Raw genomic sequence first — 20,777 nt, 5'->3', positions numbered from 1 at the left:
TGAAACCGATATTGGCTGTGCTTTCATCAACAAAGTCAGCTGAACATTTAGAATTAAAACAGAGACCAGTAGAAACCATTTATGCATGGAGGACTTGGAGACATCCTGCAAAACAGTTATTGAACAACTGGGATTATTATCTAGGCCTAATACTAATTAATATGGGCTTTCTCTCATCTCTACATACAGTTTATGACCTGCTTTTTGACCAGGAAAAACCTTTGGTGCTACATATACTAATACCTCAGGAACCTCATTACCCAAGTGGATCTGAACTGGAATTGTCAAGGTACTGTATGCAAAGTCAAACTTAAAAAACAAAAAATGGTACTGGAACGGTAAAAGAAAATATTTAAATAAATGGTAATGGAAGTTCTGCTGACGTAAAAGTACTGGAAAAATCAAGGTACAGTGAATTCAATGGAAAAACAAGTCATCTATCATCCATATATAGTAGAACATGGTATGTAAACTTTGCTCATAGACTATTTCATAATACAACCCTTGGCTTTAAAGTCAGAAACAATCAATGTGATGCTATCTCTACAGAGAGATGACTGAACTGACAAGGTTACAGTTCAAAGGTTACGATAAGCTCTGCATTTGGATTTCCAACACGCTGCAGAAGATCATTGATTCTGTCAAGGTTAATGAGATGTAAGTAAGTCAACTAAGGGGCGAGGGGGGAGAAAATAAGCATGTTGTTTACACAAGGAAAAGTGAACGATATTGTTGTGTGTGTGGAGAGAAAGAGAGAGAGAGAGAGAGAGAGAGAGAGAGAGAGAGAGAAAGAGAGAGAGAGAGAGAGAGAGAGAGAGAGAGAGAGATGAAGAGAGAGAGAGAGAGATGAAGAGACATATTGTAAGCAGCCAAATCCAGAGGTGAATGCTCTCACATCACCTGATTTAAAACCAGGAACTTTTTAAGGCTTTTTAAAACAGATCCCCTCTCCGTCCCCGGAGAGGAGTTGTTCTGACTCCTTGATGCCACATCTGGGAGCGTTTAGCCTCCTTAAGTCTTACTGCTGTGTGTCCATGTGGGCCTGTCTGTCGGTTCATTTCACCCCACTGCTCCTCTGGAGCTGTTTACAACCCGACGCCTCCAGCCCCTCGAGGGGGTAGCGGGGGTAGAGGTGGGGTGCAGGAGGAGCTGAGGACCTCCAGAGCAACTGACCCTGTGCCGATTGGTGTTTGTGTGTGTGTGTGTGTGTTTGTGTGTGTGTGTGTGTGCGTGTGTGACTGTGTGCATGTATACATGTGTGTATGTATTAAAGGCTTTAATTTGGTCAGCAACATGGTTATCTGCAACAAAGAGTCAATTGCTTGTCATCTTACTGTTGGTACAGTACACTCCCCTTAGTATACATCCACTAATTAATTACACATACACTTGCAAATGCAATTTGCTCTGGGTAAGGTTAGACTGTCTGGAACAGGAAACACTGTTTTGTATCACACCCTTTTTTTTTAGTCAGCTCTCCTTGTGGTAAACAACAATATTGAATAATATTATGAATAATTATAGATTCGTTTAATCTATGTATAGTTGTCATTCGCTCTGGGTCAGATTTAGGGGGACTCACCCTACATTTAAGGATGAATGATAAGATCATATGTGTGTTTCAGATGATCTGGGTAAGTAGTAGGGTAGCTGTACGGTTCATATGTGTGTTTCAGATGATCTGGACACAAACGCAACCCCAAGATAATACAACTCCAACTGACAGCCCCATAGAATATATCTATGCTGTTATATAATGTATCTATGCTGTTATAGAACATACTGTATCTATGCTGTTATAGAACATATCTATGCTGTTATAGAATATAACTATGCTGTTATAGAACATATCTATGCTGTTATAGAATATATCTATGCTGAATGGAAGCAACTAGTAGGGTAGCTGTACGGTTCATGAAGGCTCTTACAGCATGTAATGCTGCATGGCTTTCAGGACCCAGGCATTGTTCTGCCTCTCTTTAACAACACATCTCTCCAGAGCCCCTCTCTAATAATGGACTCCCATTAGAGGTGTTCTGTCCGCCAGCTCTACCTGTCACCAATGGTGCCGGGCCGCAGGGGGGGGGGGGCACACCTCACTAAATCACCACCCGCAATAAAAGACACCTGGGGAGAAAGAGGAGATGCAGAGTCCGAGCCACCGCTGGGTCCTCGCCTGATCACTGCCAGACCCACGTTTATCTAGGGGGGGGATACTATAAATTCTACTGTAAGACATTGATGATATACATGGTATACTCAGTTCTGAGAGTCCATATCCAGCCAGAACACACAATTTATCTGGTTAACATGATAGTGCTATTTTTGTTGTTGTTGTTGTTGTTTGTTACTTTGTATTTGCACTGAGCAAGCCCCACATTTACCCCATATTTACGTACTATGACATGTGTAAGGTGGCGAGTTTGATTCCCTGATTCCCTCTCTCCCTGACGACACTGATTGCACCCACCAGATGTGCCCTTATAACTGTAGCTAGACTAGACTGCACTTTGACTGCAGAGTGAGAGATCTGAACGCAGTCCGTAATCCCCTAATCCCTTCCAGGCAGGATGTAATTGCTTGTTAGTGCCAGTTTCCACTCTTAAGGAGGCCTGTCACCCTAGTGGAAAACTAGAGAGGGTTGCCAAATGAGAAACAGATAGCAAGGATGTTGCAGCTCAGATGACCTATTCAGAACCCGGTAATCAAAAGGTGTGGACACCCCTTCCTCCATCCCTGGAGGAGATGATGCTACAGTATCCGGATGACCTCACAGTTTTTCTAGTGTTGATGAGTTTCTTGACAGGCAATTATTATGGGCTGTTATATATAAGGGAAAACACATAACAAGGTAGCCATTACAGGTCAGAGGTACAGGTCAGAGAGAGGCTATCACTGAATCAGATTTTATAAGATTTTTTTATTAAGTGTTTTTTGATGAACAGCCATATAAAGGAACTATGAAAAGGAATCCAGGATTTGTCATAACTTGGCCCAGAGTGTATGGTATATCTGGTATATTAGAAGAGTGGCACCAATGAGCTTCAAATCGTTCCATATAACTCTTCCTGGTTAAAACTTTCTGATTTACCCAAAATCGATTTGACTAATGGCGCTTTTCCACTACAGGGCCGACCCGTGTCATTTTTTGTTCCCGTTCGGGAGGGGTAGCGAAAGGTACCTTTTTGCCAGGCTGCGTGTGACGTAATAATCAGTTGCCTGGCCACATGCTCTGTTGGTTTAGTGTAAAGGAACTATTTGACATTTGACCCAATAGAAAATGTACCTCTTCATTGGCGCCACTTCCTAATAGAACACTCTGGTCTGGCCTATAAGGCTTTAGGGTGTGTTCTCACTAGAACATTTGCTTCACTTGAAACGGAGTTTAGGATAAAGTTCGCTTTGCTCTGCGTCGTTTGGAGCTGTGAGAACGCGCATTCGAAGTCGCTCCCGCAGCAAAGAACCCTCGGATGCTCCGCTTGAAAAGGGTGCTCCGCTTTTTCGGACCAATCAACTACCACGCCTGTTGCTTCGATTGCGTATGTTACTTTGTTTACATGAAGGGCTGTGAGAACGCAAATCAGAGAAATCATTTAAACAACAATGTTGCGAACTCATCCACTTGCTCCGGGTCTCGATTCGGACTTTCATGTGAGAACATGACCTTAGAATCAGAGTGATTGCTGATCCTAAATCAGCCCAGTGCAGTTTAGTGAATCCTAACCTCGGTGCAACCAGGGGTGCTGGATAGAACCTAACAAAGTGGTCGCCTTGGTAATAAAACACTAAGTGAAAAGGGCTTGACTCCTCTGGCCCTGAGGTTGTGTCTTGTGTCCAGAGAAAGCCAGGTAATGGTGTTTTTAAGAGGAAAGAAGTGTTTGAAGTATCAAAAGGTGGATTATCGCCTTCACACTCCTAGTTATTGCACGCCAGGTGCTAAAGAGAGTGGGAACAGACCTTCGTCCAGGAAGCATCGCTAACCAGTAAGCTTTTGGATGCGGTAGTTAGTGGTGGGCACCAAAACAGTTTCCCTTTGCAAGAGAGATATCAAAGTTCTATTCTATTCCATTCTTAAGATAGATACGTTCTATTCTATTCCATTCTTAACATCCATTGGACAGGCCACACCCCTCTGACTGGTACTTAGGGCGACTGAGTCCTTTCCTGGGATCTATCCTCCTGATAAAAGACCACAGTTAAACTACTGTGGGGTTTCAGCATCAAAAGTAACATGTGCTGAGAACCTCTGCGAGGTTAGAAAGTTCAAAGTTCAAACAGTATGAACTTAGTTGGCACCATTATGGGAAAAAAATATTAACAAAGTAGGCTAGATTGCGGGTCCATCCACTGTAAGTAGATATTCAACTGAGACACACAATAGTCAACGGTTTTGTCCTTTGTCCCACGGTAGGGCTTTCATATGTCCCTGTAATAACTAGGCTAACATTCCATGCTGATTAAATGCATTTTAAGAGGGAAAGGAACAGTAAAGGAACACTTGGATAAACCTCACCTTAAATGGGAACACATAAACCTATTTGTGGCAGCAGTAGGAGGATTATGTTTCAGATGACAGGCAGGTTTTGTGAGTACGGTACAACAACCCATTGGAGTCCAAAAGCAGACAAGAGAAAGAGAGGGAAAGGAAGAGAGAAAAAAGGGATATCATTTAAAAAGATCAATCACTCACACACACACACACACACACACACACACACACACACACACACACACACACACACACACACACAAACGCACACACACGACCTTTGCCCTCACATCTCATGTCTAATTTCTTCAAATTAAGTTCACTGTGGGTCCAGGGAAAGCTGGCCATTAGTGCGTCTGGATGAACAAGCGCCCTCCAAAGCGTTTCCGTGTCACCCAGTTGAGCCGTAGACTGGCTCTTGTAATGACCTGGCCCGATAGTTCAAAGCAGCCCGACGACACCATGATGAATGGATTTGACCCGCTAATTTCAGAAGAATACAGCTTATTGTATTAAAAAAAGTGCTTACAGCTACAAAACACTGGAGTGTACTACACTGCTACTTAACATTCTTTTCTGTATTCAAAGTTTTAAAATAGTGAGATCTTTGCGATAAAGACAGGAGTTAGCTCCAGGTTCCGCCAGTGTTTTGAACTGTATAAGTTGTTGCTTTGTTCCAAAATTTGAGTTGTTTGAAGAGCCAAACTGTTCAACCATAAATCAGGAATAGACATTAACCTAATAAATAATATCGTTGTAATACTGGTATACAGTACTACGATGACTGGTGATACAGCGAGACATACTCTACTACGCTATGATGACCATTTTTACTTGAGTGCATTTTACCAATTGAAATTCCTCTTGTCAGATCAGGCCTCCTTGAGTTTACCGTAAACTACTTATTGTGGCTCACTCACTGAGTTCCCTAAACAATTCCAGATTGAAGATGCCCTGTGGCACACAGCTTGCACGATCAATCTCACTCATTACTGATTCTCCGTGCAGCATAATCAGAGGGACATTACCCAGTAATGACAGTTATGCTTCCAAAGCCTAGGTTCACTGTGAAGACTCAGACAACTTACCCTATACAAAGTGTAGTCCACATACTGTAGTCTGGATTTTTGGACCCTATATGAATTCATGACTCACTTCATTTCTTTCCAAATGATCTAATATTTTGTTGCCACAAGGGGGAGAGAGTCAACTTCAATAATAGAGCTTGATTATTGTAGAGCAAGGTAAGATTCTTCTTGCATCTGAAATGTTGGCGAGATTGAAGAGTTACACTTCTAAAATAGTACACTCATTCCCACTGGCATATATGCAAACAAACCACAGACTCCACAGTGGGTGGTTGTTGTAAAAGTCAAGGGGTGTCCAGTTGATCTGACCCTTAACAGAGCTGCTGACCTCGTAACCTCTGGCTTGAGGAAGTGGTACTAGTGACAGGCTCATGGGGGAATGTGAGATACCTACCAAAACTCTCACATAGCACCCTAACCTCTGTTTCAACACAACACATATTGAGCTTACAACTAGCGTTTACCCCAGAGTGTGAGTGATCACAGCATTGACGTTTTCTTTCAAGGGTAAAGGTAATAGATCCACATTAGTGGATAGGATAGTATTTAGTGGACCACAGCAGCTCACAGTGTCTGCCAGGGTAACTGGTCAGCCACATTGAGTGTGAAACCCCTTCAGCCCTGCAGACCCCTTCACTGTGCTGCTCGGATGTGTACAGACGCTCAAATTCTAGAATTCTGCATCATCAAAAGAACCCTCCTGTTTGAGGTGAGAGTCGTAGTCAATTGAAAGACAAATGTAAACTATAGCATTTATGAAGATAAAAACGTATGGCACGTTGTCCTGCATGGGAAAAGCCAGTATAGGTCGGGTGCATCCCACAGTATCCTAGTTCTGAAAACTCGAGTGTTACTGAGCTTAAGGAGCTAAGTAAAGTAATGGAGCATTTTACTGTCTGCTCTCTCATCATCAAAATGAATACAGTACATGTCAGATTGAGAAGCATTCGCTGGCCAGATATCGGCAAGTAGCTGAGGGCAGCAGCACAGGTGAAACTAAGTAGGCAGAAGTGGAAAAGACTATCTGAAAGGTACCAACTTACTAAAGCCAAAAACACCTCCCCATGCAGCTCCTGGGAGGTCAAGGAAATCAGGGGGAAATGGATCTGGCTGTTTGTGTGAGGCACGACACAGGCTCTAAGTGGGGACACACTGAGCACATGTGCATGAGCAAAGCTTTGATATTCAGATTGCATCCCACCCCTACAGGGGTGAGGGTCACACACTAAGACTTCCTGAATGCCACCGTTTCCTCTTCGTTAGAGATGATGACCTCTTCATTTAAGAAGCACACTAGTGCAAATACTGAGGTCAATGACAACCTACTTTGTTGGCAATATACAGTGACAGAACAGAAAAAAAACGCCTTTCAGAGCTATTTGTTTTGAACAAGATGACAAAGTTATATTGATAAGAAATAAATGTATGGTCAAGCATGTGTTCTCAAATAAAGGAAATGTTTACAAAGCTGCATCTAACCCCCCCCCCCCCCCCCCTCACACACACACACACACACACACACACAAAAAGGGCAATCTTGTACAACATAAACATTAAAAACAGAAATACACCCACGACTGAAATGTCATAATGCCATAACAGGTGTCAGGTGTGAGCGAGGAGAGTTGAGCACTACAAAAGCAGCTGAAGTTAAATGAAAAGCCATTGACATCAAACAGACATGTGATTGTTGTCATAGCAAAGACTAAGACGAGAGATGTGACTAATGAGAGGCAAGGACAGTTGCCTTTATAGCAACCATGTGTCCATATGCACCATTACGCGCAAGTCACCAGAAATTGGGTAGTCACAGTCCTCCCCTATAGTATCTCGTTTAAAATATATATATTTCGGAAGTCGATTTGTGGATTTTCTATTGTGTAGCCTATTTAATAATCGTACAAACTCATAACAATGTAAATTATCCATCAGGAGGTCAACGTTACCATCTCTCCAATGCGTATTTGTCCAGTCCGAACGCGGTGAAAATCTTGGAAAATCTTGGCGGTGAAAAGCCACACTACAATGTCGTTTAAAGACACATTATTCTTCCAACTATTAACAAGTAGGCTATCTCTTGATTTAAGATTTAAGTGGACAAAAAAAATCCCTAAAAGGCTTTCGTTTCAGGAGAGCGCGAAAAGCGCCCCCCTCTATAAGCCTTTCTCCTCTCCAAATCATATTTTTGGGGGGTCTCAAGGTCTCACCCTGCATTATGAACAAAATGTGTAAATACCATTCTCAGAACTCAAACATAAACTGTACACAAGTAGGCGGACATTTCCAAACAACATAGAACATGAAGAAATTAAAATGTTACGATTTCACTTTTGCTGAAGTTAAATCTCCGTTCCGTTAATCCTTAATGTTGAGGAGATGTTTGGGGCTTCCGTTTATTAAAAAAAATAGTTTTCATGTCATATTATGGTCCATCTATCAAATTAGGCAATACAACGTACAATTCCCCCTTACCTTCTAATACTTGTTCAGTCTTGTCTCCAAACATGTATTTGATGAATGAGTTAAACAATGCGAGAAGAAGAACGCACTCAACCTTTATTCCAGGACAAGGTTACTTACTCCAAAATTCCAAAAAAACTAAATTCTAAAACGTTCTAAGATATACGCAAGCAGTCCGCAACTTCAACCAAAAAAAGGTACAAAAAAAACATGTCCCGTTGTGTGCAAAGCCTCTCATTGAGACAAAGTGTCCTCCGCCCAGAGCTTGGGAACTCGAAGGAGCTCAATACAAATGTCTTCTCTTTTACCTGTCCTGTTTTCTTACACGAGGCTCAGGTTCAAAGCCTATTGATATGACCATCGCCTGTCAAAATCCACTTCTCCTCCAAAATGTATGCATTTTAACTCCATGAGTAATGCCATTACGCGGTGGCGGTGACAGTGCGCAGCTATCACAATAATCTCCAAATTATGATTGTGGAATATCTTCTGGAATATTGTTCGTTTGTTAGTATCCTAAACACATGGGACAGATATATCCAGTTTTTCACAACGTTTGCTTGCAGCTCCAATGTCAGTAGACTATATACAATACTCTAGGACTGGAGGCAATGCGTATCACGCCGCACCGCCTGTCAAATACTGGAGTGTGAAACCAGAGCGCACTGAAGGGAGAGTGAGAGCGCCGTGGTTTGGCTTGCCCCTCCGCAAAGTCCTCTTGTTCGTGTGGGGAGGAGGGCTCACTGGAACTGTCATATTCTAAAGGGTTTGTGGTTGGACCTAAAGAACTGTCTGTGCCTCATCTTATAAAATAACCTACAATTTTTTGTCTAATTAAATTTAGTAGCCTATATATATATAAATCCCACACGTTTCTGCTCTCAGTCCCATATAGAAATTGGGATTTTTACTACATTCCTCAGCAACGAACAAATGACATACACACTCACAAACATCACACATGTTTTCCACCATCCTCTATGTTTGCATAGTCACCGCTAGGCCTCCCTGTTAGCAAATCTAGTGTCGAGTATTCGCTGTGGGAGGGATGGAGGAGGTAGGAGGGGAATCCTCGAACCTGGAGAAGGGCCTTTCTGACATACTTCAGACCCAGGCTTGGGTGCACACCTCCTCTCCATGGCCTCTACCCCCCCTTCCCCACCTCCCAGCTCCCTCCACCCACCGACAGGCTCTCCAGCTGGGGCACTCCCTCCAGGACAAACACTGGGGCCCGAGGAGCACAAAGCCTGGGCAAACAGCGCCTCGTTCACCCCGCTCTCCACCACAATTGTGAGGCCAAGCTGTCTATTAGTCAAATCATTGAAAATATATTGTTTTTTTATGTCGCAGATACTCATCCAAGAGAGCAGCTTTATTGTAAGCACATAAAAGGCCAGCCAAGCTCAGCACTGTCCTGTTAAAAAGGGTTTTCGCTCCACCTTACACAGCAATTATCTGCCTTTGTGACCCTCTTTGAACACAATGTACCCAATTTGGCGTATTTATTGAGTCAGAATGTGTAAAGAAATTAACCCCCAGGCATTTGGTTGGCTGGCAAGCTCAACAAAAAAGTTAAAAGGGAAAAGATGGTTTACAAAATGAATGTAAAAATGCATCGCCGCCACAAGTTCCAAGTCCCTGTTCGGCTCAGTGGGGGGTGTCTGGTGTGGTTTCCCATAGTTACCTAATGTACTAGGTCTGGGCCTTTGGACCCGTCTTCAAACTTCTAGACAGGATCGGGGGGCTGTCCCGGATGGGGGATCAGGTGGGAGGAGGGTAGGAGAGTAGAGGGTGCACCCTCCAGATGTGGGGGGACAGTTTTTAAGAGCATTCGGGTCCCCAGCTGGGGTCTCTAGTTTCATTTCATGCACAGGTCCCATCCCTGCCCCCCCCTCTCCTCCACCTCTCCCCCACCTCTCCTCCACCTCTCCCTGCCCCCACCTCTCCCCCACTTCTCCTCCACCTCTCCCTGCCCCCACCTCTCCCCAATCCCAAGGTGCCTTTCTTCCTTGAGTCCTGTCCAAGCCTCTAAGTTTGTTTTCTCCTTTTCTCTTTAAGAGTGGAAGCCGCTTTCCAGCCTATATGCTGTACGACAAGGTACAGTATAGCCAGGCCCAGCACCAGAAGGTCAATGCTATTTCAATTCTGGTCCATTCATGAAATTATTCATGGATTGAAATATCAAAATGGCAATTTTCAATCCATAAATGGCATCTCAAGCTTCTTCTCACAGTTCTCATTATGTCACTGTTTATGTAAGTAAAAAAAATCATGAACTACAACTTACATACCATGGCTTTAATAGCGAGAGAATGTCACACAGAATGATCATCATCAGCATTTTATTGGGGGTAGTGGGATTAGTGGGAGGGGCTGGCAAAGACCAACCGTGTCTCTCTTTTATTTATTTTTTTCCCAAACAGCCATTAAGTTGTTTTTAAGACATATGCCTGGGTACCGCTTCCACCACGCCATGGTAATTAGTGAATGTTGCAGTGTTTGCATAGAGGCTGCAATATTTCCAGATGTTTCTTCACGTCTGCTTCTGAGGAATTCCAGAATTCCAGTTGTGACCATTCTAATCATAGAGGGAGGGGGGGAGATGACTCAAGTAACCAACCCCATTTTTTACGAAGGGTTCAACTTCCACTAAACACTAAATACATTTTCTGAAGCTCTTTAGTTACAGGATAACATTGAGTCACCACAGCCATAAAGAGAGGGGTTAGGTAAAGGGAGAACCAAAGGGGGGGGAAAAAGACATAGCAAAAAGAGGAGAGAAAAAAGAGGGTGTTCTCCATCGTCTCAGTTGACCCTCTCTAAAGTAAACAGAGCGAAAGGCGGATGTTGTTATCCTGTGTGTGTGTGTGTGTGTGTGTGTGTGTGTGCGCGTTCTTTCCATGCAGCTCTCTCTCTCGACTTTTACGAGGAGTTTAGGTTTCGGCTCTGGGGTCAAGGCCTTCCCATTCCATACCCGCGAGAGGAGGCGGAGTACAAAACCTGTCGCAGGAAATAAAAGGAGAGTCGGCTGAAGGGGTGCAGGCGCGCCGAGACTCCTGTTTTGCTGGACAAACAGGCTACCACAGCCAGCTGCCTAAGGAGCTCCCCAATGGCACGTATTCACCAACCGCAGCCGGGGGGAGGCGAGCATCGGGGGTCACAGAGGACATTGAGGAGTCTGTTGAGTCAGTGAGGTGAGAGGCAGTGGTTGTCACCAGCGCGTGACAGAGCCGGTGTTACTGGCAGCACCCTTTTAACAGCAGGATGGACCCCATCCACTGGGCCTTTAAAGGGGCTTCTGGTGCACACTCTCGTTACACACTTACAGCACCAAGCAGCTGTACGGTGCTCTCAACCTCCCCTCTGTTTCATGACTATGATGTGTGCGAGTATCAGTTGTTTCATGGCAAATGCAATGTGTGTTTCTTGCTGTTTCATTGTTGCAGTGGTGTGTATATATCCAAGGTTTGGATAGGTCCCTCAGGGGCTACTACAACGAAACTAGATCCTCATAAGAGGGGTTGGTATAGGTGAAATGAAAGCAGAGCAAGAGAATGAGAGAGCGAGAGAGAGAGAGAGAGAGAGAGAGAGAGGGAGGGAGTAACAGAATTAAAGAGAGAGAGAGCACCTCTAGAGAGGAAGCCAAAGGGATCGGGACTGAAAAACGATTTCCTCCCTCTGCAGGTAGGAGAGGCAGAGAAAATCCCCCTTCACGCTTAGATCCATCCTCCCATCTTAACAGTATGTTTTCTGTGGAGTATAATATTTCAAACAGGAAAAATGTATACATCTACAGTGTAGGGGCTGCACAACAGGGAAAGAACCCAAGGGCATTGTAACCTTATGCAGGCCATAATATTCTGCACTGAGGGTTGCCTGTATGCAACAGACCACCCATCCGTAGTACAACCGTGAGAAATCTGTCAGTCCTAGAAATGCTTATACCATTTATTATATAATCTATTATACAGTCTGTATAAGAGCAAGGAGAATGGAAGAGGTCATCTTCCGCAGGGCTCGGTGCCGATTGGCTCAAATGAACCGGGCTGGCCAGTGAGCTGGGACTGAGCAACTTTAGAATTTCGTGAGCTTAGAATTATAAGGTTCTATCTCCGTTTAGAATGATAAGGTTCTATCTCCGTTTAGAATGATAAGGTTCTATCTCCGTTTAGAATGATAAGGTTCTATCTCCGTTTAGAATGATAAGGTTCTATCTCCGTTTAGAATTATAAGGTTCTATCTCCGTTTAGGGTAGTTCAGAGATATTGAGTGTCAAAGTTTTTACATTCCATTATGTTTTGTGAGATGGAACCTTTGTATTTTATTAATTACCAACTCAAAAATGTCAACATTTTTAAAAATAACACCACACAGGCATTAATAAACACCTAGTGGATCAGAAAAATGGAGATAGAACCTTATAATTCTAACGTCACAATTTCCTTTGTTTAGATTTACAATTTAGATTTTCTAAATCCATTCAGTCTATTGCTAACCATCTTAGGAAACCGTCTGCTTTCTCACTTTGACAATGCCATCATGTAAAAATACTACGGTACTATATAACAATTAAGGTACAGTAGCTTGACCACACTGAGTTAAAGCAATCAGATGAAATGATGTTTGACCGACCACGGCCACAGGCATACTGTAACAACTGTGCATCCACAATGTCCTGTTTAGCCTACCTCAACTCCTACCCTCGAACCTTGTGCTCAATGGGCTGTCTCTGAAATAGACCTAATGTAAAAACATAGAGGTTGATCAAGCAACTTGAGCTATGAATATAGACCTGCCTCGCACAAACTGCACTCTCATCCTGACTCCCAACTCTATCCTAGAAAAAAGAAAAAGAAAAAAAAAGATTTGCGCATTAATGTGGAAACTGGATCAGGATAGAAGCAAGACTGTGGGACAGAGGACCTACAGTATAAGGATAATGCTCCTTCGGGTTTACAAAAATAAACATGTATTGATAATACTGTCCCTGGGCTGCTAATGAGCCTCAAGAGACAACAACCCCAAACTGGGATAGTAGAGACAGGACTGGACAGAAGGGAGAATGCCTGATTGCCAAGGCTTCTTTTGTAACCTTTTCTGTAGGCTATTCTTGACTTTGGAGGGTTGTTCCTTCCCAGTGCTTTCCTACTTTGTGACAATGTCATTGTTAAAATGACAGCCTTAAAGGTTGACTAACATTCAAGGGGCAATCTGGGATTCAAACAACAACGACAACGATTGTGTTGTTAAACAGCTGAGGCATGGGGGCTAGAGAAATGTACATGTAACCACTCTCAATTTCATAGGCAGAGTGATGGATGCAAGGACTAACCATCCATGAGATAAACATGATAGTTTTAACCATTTTGAAGGAGTGTTTGTTTACAATACATTTGTTGTGTTAAATTTGTGTTAAATTTCTTTTATTAGGATAAAACCCCTTGAGATGTGTCATCTCGTTTTCGAGGGGGTCCTAAACATGACACTGCATAATACATAATAATGTATATAAACAATACATATTACATAATAACAGGAGAAACAATAAAGGACACAACCAAACCATAACACAGACAAACAACAACACACATTGCCGATTGAAAACATTGAGAACATCACAACCATAACAAGGCTAAAATGGATAACAGAACAAGGGAAGGCTTGTTTGTTTACAAACCAAGGGGTTTCGAGGTAAACAAACTTATATTTTGGGTTCTGATGGGATAAGATAGTTGAACAAAGCCCATGAGGTATTATAAGTTATATTCGTCAAGAATCAATGGTTAAAGGCTTAATCCCAGATTGGCTCTTTAAATCAAAGGAATTAGATCTGACAATTTTCAATCATCGTGGGTAGCGTGATGGCACGTCCATGGGTAGCGTGTGCGTCTGACTGGCCTGCTCTCATTGTCCCATTAATCCAGAACTAACCCTAAAATCCTTGCACTGCTTTCAAATGTTGTCAAATAAAACACGGTTTTAAATTAATACAAATTAAACAAATAAGTACTACAACTCCCCGTGCAGCACAAGCCTATGCCCCACGGCCCACTCTCAGATGCCCTGCTCTCATAGAAATGTCCTGTTTACCTCAACCCTAAACTGACCTTTAAAGTACTCCTTCGATACGCCCTATCGAAGAATTCCTGGTTGAATTGAACTATAAGCACTAGACCTTGACATGGTATTCAAACAGTTACTGTTGGCTACAAGTTGCTACAAACTACAAGTCTCTCGTTCTCCGGTTCAACATGACTCCCAAACAGCTCTCAACTAACCCACATACTGTATGTTGCTGCTGCTTTTAATTAATGCTTTCAAATAGGTATAGGTCAGATTATGACTTGTGAGACTGTGAGACTGTGGGATGGAGGGGCATAGAGACCTTTTTATTTTTTATTACACATACACACACATACACACACACACACACACACACACACACACACAAACATAGAAACATTTAAGCAATATCACACGAGAGGGAGTGTGTTATACTGAATATCAGCACGGCTGTGATTCGGTCGTAGGTACGAGGCCGCAGTCCTACGGGACTGGAAGGTGGGATGGACCCACATGGAAGGAGGGAGCTGCAACCTGTACACCACCACCCGATGGACCACCACATGTGTTGACCTGATGGACCACCTTAAATGGTCCCACAAAGTGGGGGGACAACTTCTGGGACTCTGGGCCTGGAGGGGAAGGTCCCGGGTCGAGAGACACACCTTCTGTCCTGGGCGAAAGACGACGGGGTTCGGCTGCACCTGCAGTTGGCTTGGAGCTGGGACCTGACCGACACCCACCGCCCACCGCCCCCAGTACCTACCCCCAGTACCTGCCCCCAGTACCTGCCTCCAGTACCTGCCTCCAGTACCTGCCCCCAGTACCTGCCCCCAGTACCTGCCCCCAGTACCTGCCTCCAGTACCTGCCTCCAGTACCTGCCTCCAGTACCTGCCTCCAGTACCTGCCTCCAGTACCTGCCTCCAGTACCTGCCTCCAGTACCTACCTCCAGTACCTGCCCCCAGTACCTGCCTCCAGTACCTGCCTCCAGTACCTGCCTCCAGTACCTACCCCCAGTACCTGCCTCCAGTACCTGCCTCCAGTACCTGCCTCCAGTACCTGCCTCCAGTACCTACCTCCAGGTGCGGCAACAACGACTGATGTGGGCCTGGACCGAAGAAACCTCTGCTTCCTCGTCCTGCTCTGAGAATAGGGGAATTGATAACCCCTCCTGCGGCTGTGGCGCAGGAGGTAGAGCCTGCGTCTAATGATCGCAAGGTCGGCGGTTCGAGCCCCGACTGGCCACATGTCGAAGTGTCCTTGGGCAAGACACTGAACCCCAAATTGCTCCCAATGAGCGGGTCGGCGCCTTGCATGGTAGCTTGTCGCCATTGGTGTGTGAATGTGTGTGAATGGGTGAATGAGAGGCCATTGTAAAGCGCTTTGGAATAAGGCGCTATATAAGTCAGTCCATAACCATACTGGCATTGGTAGGGGAAGACGCCTGTGGAGGAGCAGAGGAGGGTATCGTGGGCAAGTTCCACCCACGCCAGTCCCTGAGAAGTAGCAGGGTTACTGGAGGCATAGTATCTCCGCACCTGTGATGACCCCTGTGGTGCCCTCTAGGGGTGTGCAGCACTGGGGGGGTTGAGTGTTTGGTTCTAATGTATCCTGCATCTAACTTATTTTGATTGGCTAACTCGGTGCACCTGGGCCGCCTGGCCATAAAAGGACCTCACTCTGTGTTCCTGCTGCCACTCAGCTCTTTCTTTGGTCTTTCCTTTACAGGTATCCTTTTATTTGGATTATGTTAGGTTAATTTAGTTTGCTTTTAGCACCTTTCAACACCTATACACTCACCCATCCAACATGCATCACCACTGATCACTGATGTTCACACCTCATAGTACATTATTTTATTTAGTTTAGCGTTCTGTTCTGTGTTGTACATTTGAGTCAATAAATACTTTTGTTATACTTTTAAAGTGTGGTGCGTCTCCCTCTCCCTTTTGTTGTGGCCAAATCGACCGGGCAGCACGACTGCCATGTTGGCGTAGAGTTGCTGGGGCCAGTTGGCCAGCAGAGGTGGAGGAGTGGAGTGAACGAACGGGCTGAAGTTTGGGGGGGTGACCATTGCCTGCAGGTAGGCAGGGGCTGTCCCTTTAGCACCAGGGTCTTGAATCTGATGCGAGCTGCTATCAGGAGCCAGTGCAGGGTGCGAAGGAGGGGGGTGACATGAGAACATTTGGGGAGGTTGAACACCAGACAGGCAGCACCATTCTGGATGAGCTGCAGAGGTCTGATGGCGGAGGCGGGGAGCCCGGCCAGGAGTGCGTGGCAGTAATCAAGGCTTGACCTGCTTCTTGGTGAGGAATGGTTGTATCTTTCTGATAAATATTTGGCTGTAAAGTGTGCTGTCGCTGCAATGTTCTCTGCACAGGATAGGCGGTTGCCTATCCCAGCTGATAAATGAACCAACTCGTGTTTGTGCTACATCAAAGACTCTTACTGATCTTATACTTGTGTCTGATAAAGGAAAAATATCTCAAATATATTATATATTATATTAATTATGGCATTAGCGATCATGTAATGATTTTCTGTACAAGGACGGTCCAAAGGAAGCGTTTTTATGGGCATAATTCAGTGCATATTAGGTCACTTAAAAACTATTCTAAAGCTGTTTTAGCTGATGAGCTTATTAACGTCAATTGGGAGCCACTGTTATCCTGCAAAGATGTGGATGTGGCCTGGGGTATTTTTAAAAGTAAAATTGTACTTAAGTGGGTAGAGATTACTCTGTGGTTAAAGTAGATATTCTTAGCTTTTATTTAATGGACATAATGGTTTCACCATTCAGAACCTTTTAATGCACAGTCCCATTTCAGGGTACTCAAAAGTGGAGGGACGATTAGCTTGATAGGTGTTGTTAGGTGTGTCATACGAGAGCTCTCAAAGTCTAGTATTGATTCTAGGTTTTGTGTTCGCCTTGAGGACCAAAGAGATGTCAATGAAAGTCATGGAAGCCATTATAAAGCTGAAATATCAGGGGGGAAAAAATCTGAAACATGAGCAAAAACTTCCAAATCCAAATCTACCAAAATCAACAGTTTAGAACATCACACAAAAAAAGGAATCATTAGAAGAAAACAAAACTACAAGAAATGTTCAGTATACGTACATGTTGTCCAGCACGAATGATATCATGTTGTGTGAATCGGTGAGAATTATTCAAACATATGGTTTGTGGAGGAATGAGAGAGAGAATACTTTACTAATTGTTTTCCTGTGTTGGAAATAAAAAAATGTATGGCAGATAATGGACTGGTTTGATAGGTAGATGCATTTATATAAAACAGGATGTATATGTCTTATAGGCAGAGGTACATAGTAATAGAAGTGTTGTTGGACTATACTGATAATAACATTATTGTGACTGTGAATTGATTGTGACATTTTTTCATCGATCCATTGTTTTACACTTACAAATGGTCTCTATACAGATACAGTAGGCATGTAAGACACTATTAGGGCATGTTAAATTATTTTATCTGCGTGATTACTGATGCTATGAAAAGCAGAATGTGTAGTTGTCACGAATCAGAGAATGAACCCAAATGCAGACGCGGGCGGGACAGGCAGGTAAGTGTTAATGGCACGTCGTAGTTTTAATCAGAATGGGATCAAAAAGGGATCAAGCAGAACAGGCGGGCGGGTAGGCACACAGGCAGGGGGGCCAAGCAATTGGGGCCAAGGTAATTGTCACTGGCGGACTCAGGGGGGGGGCAGCGGGGGAGACCGCCCCTCCTGGTGCCCCCACGGTTGAACATCTCGCTTAAGTGCCCTTTTGAGTGGCGAAAATGAGAGGACGTGCCCTATTGGTGCCCCTCCAATGGTCTAAATTTGACCATGTGCCCCCACAGTTGAAAGACGTCACACTAAAGTGCCCTTTTGAGTGGCTAAATTAGAGGATGTGCCCTATTGGCTGCCCTTCCAATGGTCTAAACTTGACCATGTGCGCTGATGGGGTCCCATGTTGTGCAGTAGGTGCCCTTTTTTTCTTTCCGCCCCCCCTGCCCTTCAAACAGCCCGAGTCCGCCACTGGGCAGGCAGGTAGTCACACAGGCAGGGGCGCCGCTAGGGGGGTGGTAAGTTAGGACGATTCTAAGGGCCCAGCACTGACAGGGGCCCATGAGAATCTTTTTTTAAAAATATATTATATTTATAAATAATATTATTATTATTATGGACGTTAATGTAGCCGAATTCAAATTATAATTCTATGTATTAAAACAAAACTGGAGTTTTGTTTCTCTATGTTTAACAAAATTAAGCCTTATTATTTACCCCTCTATTTATTCATTGCATGGTTCAGTCCACCGCGCGCGAGCTGCTAGACTAGACTAGAGGAACGTTACCGCAAATATTCTGACAAGGAGAGAGACGATGTCGTGAAAGGCAAAGCCAAAGTCAGGGTCTCAAAAGAGAAAAGTAAAAGTAAAGAACGAGGAGAGTGACAAAAAAGGGCGACAGCTAGTCACAAAGTAAAAAAAAAGAAGAAGAAGGGTATTCATTCACAGACCTTCTTTTGGGGCCCATAACATGTAGGCTATCTATCTAGACAACAGTGGTTTAGTGATCTAATCACTGCGTGGATGATCTAGTTAGCTCGCTATAGCTAATTAACATTAACTTCAAGTAAAGTTAACTTACAGTGCACTGTCAGTATAATTTCAGTTAAATGTATGAGATGAGTGCAATTTTGGTCCAAATATAGGTTATTAGAGCTCAGTGAATTTGTATCCAGCAGCTATGCACTCTTGCTATAGCTAGCTAGCTAACTAGTATAATGTTACATGCTAATCACGTCATGCACAGATGCAGTTTCAGGATCAGGACTCCTTCCCTCAACCCACCTCCCAGTTGAAGGAGAAGGAGGTGAGCAGTAGGAGTTTGGGGTTAACAAACATATTTTGAATATTTTAATGTATGCTGCATTACCATGCAAGCATTGAATACAACTTTAGCTAATATTCATATTTAGTTAATTTCTTCCAGTAATTGCAATAACATTGACCACTGGCATCTTAATAATATTGTTAGCTAGCTAGATAACATCTAAATTAGCTAATCTGGTGTAATGTATGTATTATTATGTTAATACTATTATAGGACATATTATGAATTATGTACCTATGGATACTCCACGCCAGGGCCCTCTTCAAGCAAGGCAGCCAGAGAGGAGAGCAGAGGTAAAGAGGCAGAAGAAGAAGAGCAAGAAGTAACAAAGGACAATGACAGCAGCACAGCAAGTTGGCTTCATCACTAGATTTCAAGGATCTTATTAAAGATGTTGCTACTAAGAAGGCCCAGCGTTTAGCTTTGATTTGATTTGATCTCTTTACTCCTATCTTGAATCGCTGTGCATTAGGCTAGATATAGTTTTTAGCTCTCCAGGTATACTATTCCACAGTACTGCCGCAGTGTAAAAATAAAAATCTTCCCATTTCACATTCAATTTCGCTGGCACCATGTCTGTGTTGCTCCCTCTTGTATAAGACACGTTTGTCTTTGTGTGAAACAAGCAATGCTGAGTCAGTAAATATCTCTCTGCTGTAATTCTTCATTGATCTAATCCTGACAGTATTATGGCCAACTGATCTTTACAAGATCTACATTTATTTAGACACAATACCACCCCATTACAATTCTATTTTTTACTTTTTGTGTGATTTATACTTTTATAATTGGGTTCCAATCTTCATTTAATTATACTTTTGTCCTTGTGTTGTTCAAGTCTTAATTTAATAAGTTAAAGAATGTTGAGATTTCTTTGCTGAATTGTTGATTCCTGTATTAACTGTAATTTTAAATTACATTTACAAAAGACGTCCATCATTGGATTTCTTGCAGTGCATCAATAGTTCATCAACTTCAACTGGGTCTAGGTTGATGGGTGGTTTAGGTGGGGGGGCCCAAAATGATATTCTGTCATGGGGCCCAGAATCTCTAGCGGCGCCCCTGCACACAGGCAGGGCCAAGCAGGCAGGTGGGTAATTGTACAGGTTGGGGTAAAGCAGGTTAGGTATCTTCTGGAGGACAGGGAGAACTAGGGTTAGACAACGGGTTGACAGGCAGACATGCAGGGTAACAGAGCGGGAAGCGTCACACATAAATGGTAAATGGACTGACTTATCCAAAGCGCTTTACAACGGCCTCTCATTCACCCATTCACACACCAATGGCGGCAAGCTACCATGTAAGGTGCCGGCCCGCTCACTGGGAGCAATTTGGGGTTCAGTGTCTTGCCCAAGGACACTTCGACATGTGGCCAGCCGGGGCTCGAACCGCCGATCTGCCAACCTTGCAATCATTAGACGGCAGCTCTACCTCCTGCGCCACAGCCGCCCAAATATAGACAAACCATGAATGGCAACGATCCGGCGTCGACAGCAGGCGCAGGGTATTTGTAGTGATGAGTTGATTGCCCGATCGCCGACAGGTGTGCCAGACACTGCAGGTAGTGGTCATGGAGGCGGAGTCGTGACAGTAGTGCTTATTTGATTCATTATCAGTCTTCCTTCTTTAAATTGAATTGTTTTACATTTAGCATTCAAAGCGACTTACAACAAGTTTCAAGTTTATTGTTATGGCACATTACACAAGTCTAAGAGAATCAAATTCTTAGGCTTCAGTTCCTGACATTGCAGCACAAGATAATAAAGCAATAATGCA

The 20,777-nt window shown here is 43.7% G+C and overlaps 1 protein-coding gene across 1 annotated transcript in view; it reads right to left on the bottom strand.

Annotated features, from left to right (window-relative positions):
* Window positions 1-8,165, bottom strand: part of LOC308168684 (uncharacterized protein) — an 11,339-nt gene extending 3,174 nt beyond the window's left edge. Inside the window, exon 1 of the mRNA XM_080543299.1 lies at window positions 8,050-8,165. Within this exon, the coding sequence (XP_080399425.1) occupies window positions 8,050-8,083 (34 nt within the window). The 5' untranslated portion in view covers window positions 8,084-8,165. The remainder of the gene's footprint in view (window positions 1-8,049) is intronic.
* Between the last annotated feature and the right edge of the window lie 12,612 nt (window positions 8,166-20,777).

This window comes from Nansenia antarctica (genome assembly GCF_963989245.1).
Source record: "Nansenia antarctica genome assembly, chromosome: 12".
Lineage (NCBI taxonomy): Eukaryota > Metazoa > Chordata > Actinopteri > Argentiniformes > Microstomatidae > Nansenia > Nansenia antarctica.
The sequence above is the reverse complement of the archived record's forward strand: the minus strand, read 5'-3'. Positions and strand labels throughout refer to the sequence as shown.